The sequence below is a fragment of the Nipponia nippon genome, unplaced genomic scaffold, assembly GCF_047370975.1.
Source record: "Nipponia nippon isolate SJK-2023a ecotype South Korea unplaced genomic scaffold, ASM4737097v1 scaffold_26, whole genome shotgun sequence".
Classification (NCBI taxonomy): Eukaryota; Metazoa; Chordata; class Aves; order Pelecaniformes; family Threskiornithidae; genus Nipponia; species Nipponia nippon.
In genome coordinates this window covers 6,517,854-6,532,813 of record NW_028262343.1, presented here as the reverse complement: position 1 = coordinate 6,532,813, position 14,960 = coordinate 6,517,854, and the positions used below count along the sequence as shown (strand labels likewise).

General features: G+C 45.0%; 1 protein-coding gene and 1 long non-coding RNA gene across 2 annotated transcripts in view; one reads left to right on the top strand and one right to left on the bottom strand.

Moving 5' to 3' along the window:
* The window catches only part of LOC148055205 (uncharacterized), a 70,715-nt gene extending 64,399 nt beyond the window's left edge, over positions 1–6,316 (top strand). Inside the window, exon 3 of the long non-coding RNA XR_015705815.1 lies at positions 6,157–6,316. This is a non-coding gene — a long non-coding RNA (uncharacterized LOC148055205). The remainder of the gene's footprint in view (positions 1–6,156) is intronic.
* Positions 666–12,551, bottom strand: LOC104011955 (serine/threonine-protein kinase PLK2). The gene is made up of 15 exons (XM_087762457.1): positions 12,506–12,551; positions 6,422–6,691; positions 5,810–5,917; positions 5,559–5,675; positions 5,236–5,365; positions 4,867–4,954; positions 4,363–4,458; positions 3,938–4,136; positions 3,697–3,844; positions 3,177–3,274; positions 2,425–2,548; positions 1,924–2,164; positions 1,707–1,836; positions 1,501–1,611; positions 666–1,382 (listed from the first exon to the last, which is right to left on the bottom strand). Exons 2-15 carry the CDS (start codon positions 6,632–6,634, stop codon positions 1,191–1,193), a joined length of 1,995 nt encoding a protein of 664 aa, XP_087618583.1. The 5' UTR covers positions 6,635–6,691; positions 12,506–12,551; the 3' UTR covers positions 666–1,190.
* Between the last annotated feature and the right edge of the window lie 2,409 nt (positions 12,552–14,960).

Sequence of the window (14,960 nt, the reverse complement as noted above, 5' to 3'; positions counted from 1 at the left end):
TCAGCCCTTAATCTGCTCAACAGTTTTTATTTTACTTTAATGGGGTTGCCATTTAACCAAGGGTAAAAAGACACATAAAATAGAGGAGCAGTGTACCTGATAATGGTAGAATGAATTGTCCATACCCCTCACCTGTTTGAGTTGTCAGGATACTTTAGTCCCTTAGTAAATAAGAGCAATGCTTCCACAGCAAATAAAAGGAGGAAGCTTATACAGCTCTAGTTGTCACAACTACTTTCTACTAAGTATCATCCAGAAGTAAGGAGTTTGTTACATTAGTGTAAGACATCAATATCAATTCTGGGATGTAATACCATGAAGAGGTCCCTACTTTTGTTTTTAGCCCCTAGGAAGATAACTGAGTGTCAAGGCCCACATCATTACTCTGCAAGCTTCATGTACAGTTGCTTTAGGGTTGCTGTTATAATTAGCAGCAGCAATTGGTGTTTGTAACTATGTGCATAGACATGGACAGATTGCTCCATTTTAGAGCCTGTCATTCATATTCTGACCTATAGCAGACTTTAAAATAGCATAAGAAAAGCAGACCTGCAAGATTCTTAGGAACACTAAGCAAGGCATGTTAAGTTGTATTGTAAAAGAAGAGGAGAATGATGCTTCAGATTTCCATTATCTTTATTCCCAACAGATTTATATTTAAAATGCCAATGTCCAAAAATAAAGTGTTGTGTAATAAATATTTCACTTTAAGCTGTAATAAAAAAAAAAATTTAACAAGGAATGCACTTTGCCACCCACAAGTGTGGGCATTTTTGAAAAATAAGGGGAAAAAAAAGTATGGCCATAGTTCAATTAAGCAGCCAGAAGCTGCTTATTACAGCTATTCCACAGTAATGGAGCTCTCCCTTTCCAGATGGATATTCACAGTTTAACTCCAGAAATGCTCTCTTACAGAGCAAGTAGTCATGTTCTGCTCAGAGGTCAAATCAAAAATATCTTAACACACACATGAAGCAAGGAAAACTATGGTCTGAAGAACTCCTTGTCACACCATTTTAGTCCAACAGTAGGTTTAGGCTTCTGTCCAATAGATGTGTGCCCAGCACACTAGGACAGTCAAGTTTTCGTACTACCACACATCCATCATCAACATAGTAGTTGCTCTACCATCTCCAGTGTAGATTGCACAGTGAACAAGAGGGTCTGTTTGGTTTAACGAGTCAGTCCCTTCAGTTACATCGCTGCAGCAGCATGTTTAGAGCATATTCCATTCTGTGTTTTAGTTCCAACAAGCATCCAGAAAACAGAAGAGTTGTCAGATAAAACGTTGTGGATATCCTCTCTTCATTGATGTAGGTAAGGAGATACTCCTCACTCTGATTGCAAATTATGATTTTTGTGTGATCATGATAGAAGTTCACCTGCAGAAGAGAAGAGTTCCTGTTTGTATACTTTCTCCTCTCAGTTTCAGGCACTTATCCAGTTTTATTACAATAAGTATTTTAGAAACACTTTCTCAGGTGATGCTATCAAACTTACTTGAAATGTGCCATCATTGAAGAGCATCATTAATGCTTTATCAGATTTAAGCCACTGTAAGAGGTAAAGCCTGGGCCTGTGTACATCTGTTAGGCTGGGAAGATCTCCTCCCTAGGAAAGGGAACAGACACTACATTAAGCACTCAGTTCATGTTTAGCGCAAGGTCCATTTTTACAGCTCAAGATCCAGAAGGTGGTGAACTTACATCCATGAGGTTCTCTTCCATGTAGAGAGAGAAATACTTCAGTACAGTTACTTGGCTAATGAACTGTTCAGGAGCCTCTGTGGCTGAGAAGACAGAGCATTGGCCTAGCTCAGCATAATAGTGGACTGTCCTGTAAGAAGAGAAAGTAAGAAAGGTCAGACATAAAAGCATTTCAAGTTTGAACTGCCTTAGTTGTCAGTTTTGTAATCATTCTTACTTTTTGTCTGGCAGAAGGCTCATATGCACCCCGTTATTGAAAAGGACACCAACGGTGTGATCTGACAGCTGGTACCCAAAGCCATACTTGTTAGAATAGTCCACCCATTTTGTAACCCACTGGAAGGATGCTGTCAGATGTTCTTTGGGAATGCTGTCTGCTTCTGGCATGTTCTCCAGACATCCTCTCAATACCCTTGCGACTGCATCGGCAACACTTCCCATAGTATTGTCTTCCAGGCCTGAAAGGAAAGGATTATTAGACTGACAAGAGCACACAGAGCAGGCTTTAATTCTAAGCCTTTCAGTATCTAGATTGTAATTTTAAGAAGTTTAGCCTTTACGGCTTTCTAGTTTTAATTCTTCAAAAATATTGGCTGTAAAATTTAGAGCATCAAAAAGAGGGGGTAGGGATGAAAGCAGCTGTTTGTTTCAAGCTTCCAAGACATGAAGAAAGTAAAGGTGGGATTTAGAATTAGAGATTACATTTTGCTGCACTTACATTCACTGCTACTGCTGCAGCTTCCCAAAGTTCCTCTGACTAACATCCGAATAGAGTCTCTAATCTGCTTAGTTTCTGGTAATGCTCCCAGCGTGGCTACTGTTGTGATAAGAGGTTGGATCTCCTATAAGAGATGTGAGACATGTAAACATAAAACATAACACAAGCCAAGGCTTATACACAAGTTTTGCATGGCTCTCCTGTCTCTCAACAAATGATAAATTCTAGGGAAACTGGTATTAATATTTCCAGCAAGTACAAAAAGCTGCTGTTAGACTGAGCTTTAAGAAGCATGCCAGGTCTTTCCATTCTTTAGATCTTCAATTTGCATCTTACATGCTATTAATCAGTCCTCTGCTCTCCTGCCCTAGCAAGGGAACAGCTGCATGCAGGCCTGAACACCAAATGGTAAGAGTTAGATCTCAGCAATTTATTCTTTAATAAGTCTTAGTTAATCATGAACTGAAGCCCTGTATTTGGAAAGAGCACCTGGCAGACAAGTTTCCACACAGATGACAATGGAGTCTAGGCAGATACTATAATTACTCAAAAGACAAAACTGATAGTCTCTCTACAAAGGCTACCATACCTTGGTGAAGCTTGGTTAATCCCTGTTAAAGCAACTTTGCTAATCATTTAAGCTTGATTATGCTGTGTACAGCCCCGCTCTGATATCCAAGTCAAATATAATTTAATCATAGCTATTCCACCCAACTGTTATTGAATTCTAATCAAACTGCACTTGCATTTACCTCATCTGTTCTGTGTTTGTGGGGCTGCTGGGTTATCAAGGTCTTCTTCAAATCATGCCTGAGCTTGTAGATTTCTTCATCTTCTTTAGCTAGTCTGTCTGTAATACAAGAAAAATACTTAACACTGCATCTGGAAGTGCTGTTAAATTACAGAAAGCCTAACAAGTTAGCTGCAGAAAGTGTGTTGTCTCCCTCCAGTAGCTTCTTCTAATCCTGCCATAGTCTCCCAGAACAGCAGTGCCATTATACACAGATCACTAAGAGACTAAACTTTAGTAGACATTACATTCTAACAGATGGCCAATATAGACTGTCAGTATGCCATAAGAAGCATTTACTTATGTAAGTTGGCATAGGTTGCAGGCTACCATCTATGCTTATCGATAAAGACATCAAAACTAAGCCAAGGAAGCACCAAGATGTAAATACAAGTGCTGCACTACTGTCTCATAGCTGTACATTACTAGCATGACATTGATGGCATAGAGATAAGTTTCAAACATAGCTATAGTCCACTTACTATGTGTGTTAAAGTATCTGGCTTTATCCTTTTTACCACCAAAGAGAGCAGCAGCTGCTTTTTTGAAGAAATTTTTAGCAGGGCTTGCCAAATGGAAATCAGGAATGGTGTGACAACAGCTAGCAGAAAGTCTGTCGGGTGTAAAGCCCTGTGGAAGCGAGATTCAAAAAATAATTTTTAGACCACAGGGTGCATTTTTAGGGTGGATATTTTTTCAACCAGAACACTAAACAATGCAAACCCATAAGAAAAATTCATGTCGAATTATTTCATCTAAACTGGGACGGTCTTCAGGATTTTTTGACAACATGCTAGCTATTAAGTGTTTTGCAGGTGCCAAGAGAGATGAAGGCAGGCTGTATCTTGCTTCCCTTATGCATCTGTATGTTTCTTTAAGATTTGTGGTCTCAAATGGGGGTCTTCCCAACAGCATTGTATACCTGTTTAAAAGCAAAGGAAACCAATTTTATTTATTTTACACACCCACAATACTTATCTACAACTACTGAAAAGGTATTGTCAACCTCCTAACAAGGAGAATTTCTGCACTTGGGTTAGACATATATAAAGGATTGCAAACTGATGCAGTACTGCATCCCCTTTGAACTCTTAAAAGCCTAAGCCAGTGATAGAAATATTTCATTTCAAAGGCAGTGAAGTACTTACATTACACAGCCTAAGGCCCAGATGTCAGATTCACAGCTGTGCCCTTGTTTGTTGAGGACTTCTGGAGAGAGGTAGTTTGGCGTGCCACATATTGTTCTGCAAGTTAAAGAGGCCACAGAGCCAGTTAGTATTTTAAATAGAAAGAGGAGAGAAACCATTTTTCATCGGCCAGGTTTTCCTCTCAAGTTCAGACAAGAGCTTAAAGACTCCTAAAGAAGAGTTGTATGAATGTTAATAGTATAGATGTGTTTCATGGTGTCTTCATGATACAGGACCAGCAGACTCATATCAGCACTATTAGTCAGTCAGGTACCTGCCTCTGGCACTTGCTATTATTCAAATGCTCAGAGGAAAGCAGAAGTCAAAGTATAGCAGCCTATTTTCTAGAAGGGGAAATCCTGATCCCAGAAGCAATTAGCTTTTGCTATGGAACAGGATCTCTCATTTCTAAATAAATTTGGTTTCATTTACTATTAGACTCTACATTTTCTTTGATGCTCCTACCTCCTCCTGTACTCCAGTGGTTCCAGCCTAGCTGCCAAGCCAAAGTCACCCAGTTTCAGTTCCATGTTCTCATTAATGAAGAAGTTGCCTAGTAGACAGAAATTCCAGTTAGTCCTTTTCTTGCAGGGTAGGAATGCATTTGCCACAGGTGCTGAGTCATACTTTGTTCAAAGCCAAAAGCTAGCCAGGATTTTTTTTTTTTTTTAAATAGGACTACTTAATGTCATCCCTTAGCACTCCAAGTTTCCACTGTAAAGACAGACTGAGCTGATTCTATTAATTAAGCTATCGCCATACAAGTGGTAAAGTAGTATACTTTTCCAGCCCTGTCAGCATTGTATTTTGAAGTAGGCAAGGTACAGAACTTACCTAGTTTAAGATCCCTGTGCAATATTTCCTGTTCATGAAGATACTTTAGCCCTGACACAATTTGCCTGAGGTAGTATCGTACTTCTGGTTCTGTCAATACCTTCCTCGCTTTTAAGATGTGAGCCATTGACTGCAGAGGAAAAACAAAGGCAGAAGTGTCACTGAACATTCACGCACAAGATTCACCTTAAGCAAAAGTAAATCAATGCATGGAGAAGTGACAATTAAAGAAGCCATGAAAAATACCTTTTGCATATCACACATTTAAATTAGTTACAGATTCTAGGTAAGTAAATACTGGATTTCTCACAGTTGATGCTCACCCTTCTACTGCAGTACTCCAGAAGAATGTAAATATTTTCTCTGTCTTCAAAATAGTGGTAAAACTGTACAACATGCCTATGATTAAGCATTCTGTGCAGCTCAATCTCTTTATCAATCTGAAGAGACAAAAGGAGGGGGGAATGTTGTTGAGCAAACAGCTCTATCAGAACCATTTCAGAAAAACAGTTGGGCAATCCAGCACACAAAGAGAGTTTGAGGAAGAAAAAAAAAGTAATTCATGCACACACACCTTTTCCCTTTGATGAGGTTTTGCTACTCTGCTGTGAGGAATGATTTTTGCAGCATAAACTTTATTTGTTGTCAAATCTGTCATCTCATAACACTTGGCAAATCCACCCTAGAGAGACATATGAGAAAAAGGTAATTATACCATGCATGAAAGAAGTCCCACGCTTAGTCATTCACTGGCTCATGTATTCGTCAAGGAGCATAACTTCCTTTGCACAGGACAATTTGGTCTTAGGTTCATCGCCTATCTGAAGGTTCGTGTTGCAGCTTCCCCCCCCGCATGCAACAAAGTCATTTTTGTAGGCTTGCCCGAGCTGAAGGCACGATTGCGCTTGTATTTATGTGCAGAGATGAATCGGGGGCAGGAACCACTGCGTGTGGACCGGAGCAACGCAGGGACAAATCGGACCCCGGCCAGGTTGAGGGGCAGCAGTGCGGCAAACTCCAACATCCTCCCGGAGAAAAGCAACCCGTCCCGAGGGCTGGCGCCACAGAAGCAGCGCCCGCCGCACCCGCACTCCGCACCGCGCCAGCAGTCCGCCGAGGAGGGCGGCCGGGCCGGGGCACCCCCACCGCCACCCCGGGAGGGCACGGGACCCGCCGCGGCCGTTACCTTTCCGAGCACCTTGCCGCAGCAGTAGCGCTTCCCCATCGTGGGGTCGGTTATAATTCGGGATACCTCAGCGGCGGGGTGGGAGTGCTGGTGCGGCTGCTCCTCTGTCTTCTTCCTCCGCGACTCATCACCGGCGGTTCTGCCTGGCTCCCCCTCGCGGCCCTTGACGACGACGCCGCCCGGCGAGTAGGCAATGGTCCGCAGCAGCTCCATCACCGCGCCTCACCGGCCTGAGCGGACCGTCAGTCCATCCGACGTAACGTGACGCTCCTAACACAGAACAGCAGCCCGGCTCGTCCCTTATATCGTGGCGGCGGCTCCGCCCCGGCGCTGCGGAACGGCCTCCGCCGAGGCCCCGCTCCGCCCCGGCGGCGCGGCCGCCCGCGGAGGCCGCCCGGCCCCGGGCTGCGGAGCGGCCCGCGGGGAGGTGGGCCGGACCGGGCCGCCCTGCCGAGTCGTGCGGCTGGCGCGGGACCGAAGCGACGCCGGCCGGGACGGGGGGAGGCTTGGCGGGAGCCGCTTTGCGGGACAGGGGTTAAACCCTGCTGGAGTCCCGGGGGCAGCCGGGCTGGGCGCCTTGGGGTAGCCCTGCAAAGCGGTCCAGCGGCAGCGGCTGCTCTGCCCACCACCACCCCCGGGTGGAAACTCTGCAAGAGGAACGCAAGGTCTATTTTCCTAACTTGACTGTTGCTCTTTGTGGGGCAGCAGAAGTTTCTGAGAGACGAGCACATTTCTGAAGTATTGTTTGCTTATTGGCACACACTAGGAATACTTTTGCCCACTTTCATTGCTGGTAAAATAAAAGTCTAGTTGATTTAATACAAATGAATCTCAGAGCATGTAACTGTATGAATGATTTCAGTGTCAAACATCCCTCATTTCAGATCTTAAAATAACAGCAAAATATACTTTTAGCAGTGCTCAAGTGTCAAATATATTTGGTTGTGTATACTCTACTTCTACCCATCTGCAGTTTTTTACTGGACATGCACTCTTGCATGCAGGTCTCTTACATCCTACCTCTCTCTACGAAGTCTAGTCAAGTCATGTTAGTATTACTAGTGATTAGCTATAGGGATGTAGGTAAAAACAAGAGGAGGGAAAAATTGGGATACAGAGTCTTTACTCAGTCCTGTGCCCACTTGCCCCTTAGCCTTACAAGCATTGGCTTCCCAGGCAAATACTGTTTCCCTCACCCAATTTAACTTTCTCCAAATTAGTATCCGTTATTGCAAAATAAGTTACTTAACGTGATTTCTTGATGCTTTGTTTTCTGTCAGTAAGTTGCTTTGGTCTGCTGTGCTGAAAGGCTTATAGGGAAAGGGGTAGCTGTAGGTAATAAGTTCAATACTTAAGTGCTCCAGAGGCATCTTAAAGCTTATGTACTGGTACTTACATTTCTTACACTTACATTACTTACATTTCTTAGCTTCCGTGGAGAGCTACTAGATATTTTGCAATTTATATATTTCACTTTTTCCTTCTAAAGCTGTTTTCCCGGATAAAATAACATTAATGCAAAGACTTGAAACTGACCCTTTCATATCTTGAAAGAGGAAAGCCATCCTAGCCAGCACTCTGTAATCACCCACGTTTTCTTCCAAGTTACGTAGGCAGAGTGCTCAAGTATACCTGCAGCCTGCATGAGAAGCTCATTTGCAAGCTAGTTAAGATAGCAGCAGCAGCTTTGTAGCCAGGTTGGTATGCAGCACTGCAGTTACCCTGCCAAGAAACAGGGCAAACATAGCCCAAACTCAGGCTTCAGACATGCCTTCTGTCTCTGGCTCCAGAAAAAAAGTAATCCCTTATCCAAACAGCTTCATTTTGACAGAAGTATACAACTTTTTCATAAAAGCCTGATTTCGAGGGTCTGGGAAGTCTGAGCATACATAAATCCCTGAGTCAGATGAAGAATGGGAATTTGACAGAGTCACAAGTGGCCTAATTGCAAGCTTGTGGGAAGGTCTTGGCAGGAACCGCTCATTCTTACCCTGGCATTGGGAAAAGAGATGTTCAAAGACTTAAATTTCCAGAAAGAAGTGCATTAAATCCTGGACATCCAACTCCCTAAATATTACATAGCCTTGACACTATGTTCAGGGCCACGAATTTGCCAGGACACCTGTAGGGCATGAGAAGACTTTGTTACAGTAACCTGGAATAGTTTGCTTCTTCCAATCCAAGTATGCAGAGTCCCAAGCATGTTTTATCTCATTCACTTCCCCCCCTCCATCTGCACCCACCTTTGTACAGGCACCAATGTGGCAGCCAGGTGCAGATCTTGGAATTTGGACAACAGCACCTGCATTACATCAGTGAGTTTGCTAATAAGCAAAACAAAACATTGCATATGTATGATATGTTAATCAGCACAAGTTTTATTATGCTCCCCTGCAGTGCTTTCCCTTGAGCTTCACCCTCAAGCAGGGCTCTGCTGCTGCGTCAGGTCCCCGTTTTGACTAATGTTGGTGTCCCACCATGGGGCTCCCACCATGGTAACACTACACTTTCAATAAAGCCAAAGCTTTCACTCACTGAGTGTCACACCTGATCCCTGAAGGATCCGCACCTGCTTTTCGCTCATAACAGTGCCCAAGTCCTTATGTGAAATCAGTATCAACACTATCTACTTGGTCTCCAGACTGTCTCACACCTGAACTTCCTTCCTACGGTGCCACAAATATGCTTTTCCATCAGCAGCATGCCAATCTGAGCCAATTCACTATGCTCCTATAGTCACACACATTGATAGCTCCCCAGTCCATACTGGGCTCAGGTGGCAGCCCACACTGGTTTGGCAGGCAGAGCTGCCTTTTACCCGGCTGGCCTCACCACTTACTTTTTACTATAAAAATGCCTGCTCTCCTGCCTTAGGATAGCACTCCGTGTTTTCCACTTAGCCAGTCACGGAGTGCCCTCAGCTGCTGAAATGAAGTTATGACACTTTGTTCAAAAAGTGTATTCTGCTTAAAGTTGGGACAAACTAACAAGCCTCACGAATAGCATCATCACTGGAATATGTACCAACATATACAGGTGAGGAAAGATACACAGCTGTACTGGTTTTGGCTGAGACAGAGTTAAATTTCTTCACAGTAACTTGTATGGGGCTATGCTTTGGATTTGTGATGAAAAGTTGATAGCACAGGGATGTTTTCGTTATTGCTGAGCAGTGCTTACACAGAGTCAAGGCCTTTTCTGCTTCTCACACTGCCCTGCCAACAAGTAGGCTGGGGGTGCACAAGAAGTTGGGAGGGGACACAGCCAGGACAGCTGACCCAGACTGGCCAAAGGGCTATTCCATACCGTATGATGTCATGCTCAGCAATAAAAAGCTGGGGGAAGAAGGAAGGGGAGAATGTTTGGAGTTACAGCATTTGTCTTCCCAGGTAACCGTTACGTGTGATGGAGCCCTGCTTTCCTGGAGATGGCTGAACACCTGCCTGCCGATGGGAAGTAGTGAATGAATTCCTTGCTTTGCTTTGCTTGCGTGCGCGGCTTTTGCTTTACCTGTTAAACTGTCTTTATCTCAACCCATGAGTTTTCTCACTTCTACTCTTCCGATTCTCTCCCCCATCCCATTGTGGGGGGAGTGAGCGAGAAGCTGTGTGGTGCTTAGTTGGCTGGGGTTATACCACAACAGTTCTTTTTGGCACCCAACGTGGGGCTCGAAGGGTTCAAGAAAATGACAGGTTTGACCGGAATGTGCCAGATCGAATTTATAGCTGTTATTGCTGTTTAGCTATTAATCGGCAGGCTCCTGTGCTTGCCATGGGGCTTGCTTGCCTTACTGTATATTAGAGTCTATTGCTCGTTTGTGGCTGCTTTTTGCTTTTGCTGCTTGCTGTACTGCTTATCATCTGACTCCGCTGTGCCTGGGAACATTTTGATAACAGCAATGGCCATGCGCCTGGGCTGGCAGATGGCCAGGGCATCGCTGCTGTTTCTGTGCTGCTGTACTGGACAGGCTGGAACTCCAGTGTGAACTCGAGTCGAAGGGACTGTGACCTGTGGATGGGTCCACATGGGAGCAGGACACCCTGAAGCATCTGTGGCCGTGGATAAGTCCACACCAGAGCAGGTACATCTTGAAGTGTCTGTGGCCACAGTTATGTCTGTGCCGTATCAGGTATACCTTTGAAAGGATTGTGGCCCAAGGATAAGTGCACGCTGGAGAAGGTACACCCCAAAGCATCTGTGGCTGTGGATAAGTCCATACCACAGCAGGTACACCTTGAAGCATCAGTGGCTGTGCATGAGGCCATGCTGGAACACCTCAAAGTATCTGTGGCTATGGATAAGTCCACAACGCAGCAGGTGCACCCCTGAAGGGACTGTGGCCAAACCAAAACTTTTCCTATTTCTTGGAGTTTAATGAGTACCTATGTGGTCAGGATGCCTGGCTAACTCTCTAAGGTGTTTCCCCAGTACAAAGATCAAGTATAGGCAGATAACTGGAAATAATATAGTTCCAATCAAGTGTCAGTGTCAAGTCAAGACAAAGAAAGACTCCGCTTTCTCTTATCCCTCACTACTCTCACACTCCTTCCCTGTGTTGCTTGGGGCGAGTAATGTCTCACAGCTTGATTTCAGGCACTAGCCTCTGCACTCAGGAGAGTGCAGTAATGCCTTCATAGACCCTACTTCTAAGAGTAAAGTCAGACCACATGTTTGCACATTGTGGTATTTTTCTCATTTTTTTTTTTTTTTTTACAGCTTGACTTGTTATTTGTGCACATCTCAGACCAAAACAAAGATTATACTAACCTCAAAGTTAACAATACTGCAAAGGTAAAGGCTCTAAAGCCTTTGCCTTTAACTCTAAAGGTTGATAATTTTTTTTTTTTTTAAACTTTGCAAGGTTAATAGTTGAGAATGTGTTTACACAGACAATACTGTCAGATACATAGTTCCCTCCAATGAAATTCTCTACAGCCTCCATTTGCTCCCCTTAAAATGCACTGGGGAGAACCAAGAGTGCCAACTGTATTATAGAGTCATAGAATCGTCAAGGTTGGAAAAGACCCTTAAGATCGAGTCCAACCGTTAACCTATCACTGCCAAGTCCATCTATACCATGTCCTCAAGCACCACATCTATCCGTTCTTTAAATACCTCCAGGGATGGAGACTCAACCACTTCCCTGGGTAGCCTGTTCCAATGCTTGACCACCCATCCATCCGTAAGAAACAATTTAACCTAATGACCACAAACACATGCAAATACTTCATGTCCTGTAGGAATCATGACCACTCTGCCTGCAACGTGAACGCTCCTAAGTGCTTACTTAGCAAAAGAGTATATCTCTACAAGATATTTAGTGAGACATCCTGGCACCCTGGCCACCCATTCTGCCAGCAGCAGCTTTTTCCAGCTGCTGCTACTGCTTCTGCTAAAGCACTGGTGATTTTCAGTATGCTGTTGGAGGTGCTTGGAACTTTGTGAGACCAGGATTTAAGATACCACATGCCAGTGATATAACAGTTATGCCCAGAATTAGCCTGCCTCCCATATATAAGACCGCTAGGCCTATTATGCAACTACATCAATCATGCAGAAGTAACAAAGATCTGTATGATGGTAAAGCATCAGGCACAGTAATAGACACACCTGGCTTCAAACCTGAAGAACAATTGGAGTAGTGTTTTGAGCCCTAAAAGAACTGACTAGATTCTTTTGCTTTTTTTGTAGCCCTTCTCAGTGCCCAAATATCTTAACATAAAACCTCCTTGTTAAAGGAAATAATGGCAAAGGGTAGTAAAAATCCTCTAAACAGAACAAAGAGTTCACTACTTCAGTCAGTTTGTTTCCCTTCCTGTTCCCCCTTCTTTCCAATTTTAGTCTTGTCATGGTTAACACCAGTCGGCAACCAAGCACCATACTGCCGCTCCCTCACCCTCCCTCCCTGGTGGGATGGGGGAAGAAAATCAGAAGAGTAAAAGTGAGAAAACTTGTGGGCTGAGATAAGAACAGTTTAATAATTGAAATAACATAAAATAATAATAATAATAGTAAATTGTAATGAAAAGGATAACACCAAGAGAGAAACAAAACTGAGGAAAAACAAGTGATGCAACCACTCACCACCCGCTGACCGATGCCCAGCATGTCCCCAAGCAGCAATCGCTGCCTCCCAGCCAACTCTCCCCAGCTTATATACTGAGCATGACGTCACATGGTATGGAATAGCCCTTTGGCCAGTCTGGGTCAGCTGTCCTGGCTCTGCTCCCTCCCAGCTTCTTGTGCACCAGGCAGAGCATGGGAAGCTGAAAAGTCCTTGACTAGTGTAAGCACTACTGAGCAACAACTAAAGCATCAGTGTGTTATCAGCATTATTCTCATCTTAAATCCAAAACACAGCACTATACCAGCTACTAGGAAGAAAAATCAATGCTATTCCAGCTGAAACCAGGACAGTATCCACCCCTTATTCCATACCATCTATGCCATGCCCAGGTCCTACCCTTTCCAATACATTCCAATTAATCAATCACCACCACTTTTCCTCTCTTTTGATATATACACACAGATATACATGGGAAGCTGCAACCCGTAGTCCAAAAGCTATCAAGAGAGACTTCAGGGCCTTGGGATGGTTGGTGAGGAAATCGGGAGCACAGGTTACTTTTTCCTCCCTCCTTTCAGTTGCGGGCAGGAACACTGAAAGGAACAAACAGATCCAGTCCATTAATACATGGCTCCATGGCTGGTGTCAAAGTCACAATTTTGGGTTCTTCAACAATGGGATGGCCTACACAGCACCAGGCATGCTGGCATCTGACAGGGTTCACCTTTCTCAAAGGGGGAAGAGGGTCTTTGCTCAGGAGCTTGCGGGGCTCATTGACAGGGCTTTAAACTAGATTTGAAGGGGGAGGGGGTTGATATCAGGCTTGCCTGTGATAAGGGGTGGGATGGCACGCCATGGTTAGAGGAATGGGGTACTAGTGGGGGATGGGATGCTAGCAGGGGCCCTCAGCCTGTCGATCTGAGGCATGCTGAAGACACTGCAGCACAGTTGAAATCTTACGGGGATGAGCAGGGCGCTCTTGAGGTAATAGGAGCCAACAGGGAAATATCAGAGAAATGCCTCAAGGGAACCAAGGGGTGTTCCTCCAAGAAGGTGACACGGACAACAGCCCAGCTGAAGTGCCTCTACACCAATGCATGCAGCATGGGCAACAAACAGGAGGAGCTGGAAGCTACCGTGCTGCTAGAAAGCTACAACCTAGTTGCCATCACTGAAACTTGGTGGGATGAATTCCATGACTGGAGTTCAGCTAACGAAGGCTACAGGCTGTTCAGAAGGGACAGGCAAGGTAGGAGGGGTGGAGGCGTTGCCCTCTACATCAAGAAATGGATAGAATGTGAAGAAGTGTCTCTGAAGAATAGCCATGAGCAGGTTGAAAGTTTATGGGTAAGAAATAGAGACCGAGGCAACAAAGGGAACCTTGTGGTTGGGGTCTACTAGAGGCCGCCTGATCAAGGGGAGCCTATTGATGAAGCCTTTTTTCTTCAACTACAGGAAGCTTCGTGCTCACAGGCTCTTGTCCTGCTGGGGGATTTCAACCACCCCGACATCTGCTGGGAAAGTAACACGGCAGGCAGTAGGCAATAGATAGCCAGGTAATAGATAGCCCTACCAGAGGGGATGCAGTACTGGACCGGGTGGTCACCAATGCAAGTGAGCTCATTGGTGATGTCAGGATTGGAGGCAGTCTCGGCTGTAGTGATCACACACTGGTAGAGTTCACAGTCCGGAGAGGTAAGGGTCTGGTGAAGAATATAGTCAGGACCCTGAATTTTAGGAAAGCAAACTTCCAGCTCTTCAAGGAGTTAATCAACAGGACCTCCTGGGAAATGGCCCTCAGGGACAAGGGAGCAGAACAGAGCTGGCAGGTCTTCAAGGATGCTTTCCATAGGGCACAAGAGCTCTCGATCCCCAGGTGCAGGAAATTGGGCAAGGAAGGGAAGAGGCCAGCATGGCTGAGCCATGACCTGGGGGTCAAACTAAAGGGCAAGAAGAGATTGCACAGGCGGTGGAAGAAGGGACTGGTATCTTGGGAAGAGTACAGGAACGCTGCCCGGTTGTGTAAGGATGGGATCAGGAAGGCCAAGGCTCGGCTGAAGCTGAACCTGGCGAGGGATGCAAAGAATAATAAGAAGGGCTTCTACAGGTACATCAACCAGAAAAGGAAGGTTAAAGAAAGCATACCCCCTCTAATGAGCAGAAGTGGCGAGCTGGTAACAACAGACGAGGAGAAGGCTGAGGTACTCAACAACTTCTTTGCCTCAGTCTTCACTAGCAACCTCTCTCCTCACACCTCCCGAGTCAATGGGCCATTTGATGGGGATCGGGGGAGCAGAGGTCCTCCCACTGTAAGTGAAGATCAGGTTCGCGACCACCTGAGGAACCTGAACGTGCATAAGTTTATGGGTCCTGATGAGATGCATCCCAGAGTCCTGAGGGAATTGGCTGATGTAGTTGCCGAGCCACTCTCCATGATATTTGAAAAGTCATGGCAGTCAGGTGAAGTCCCTG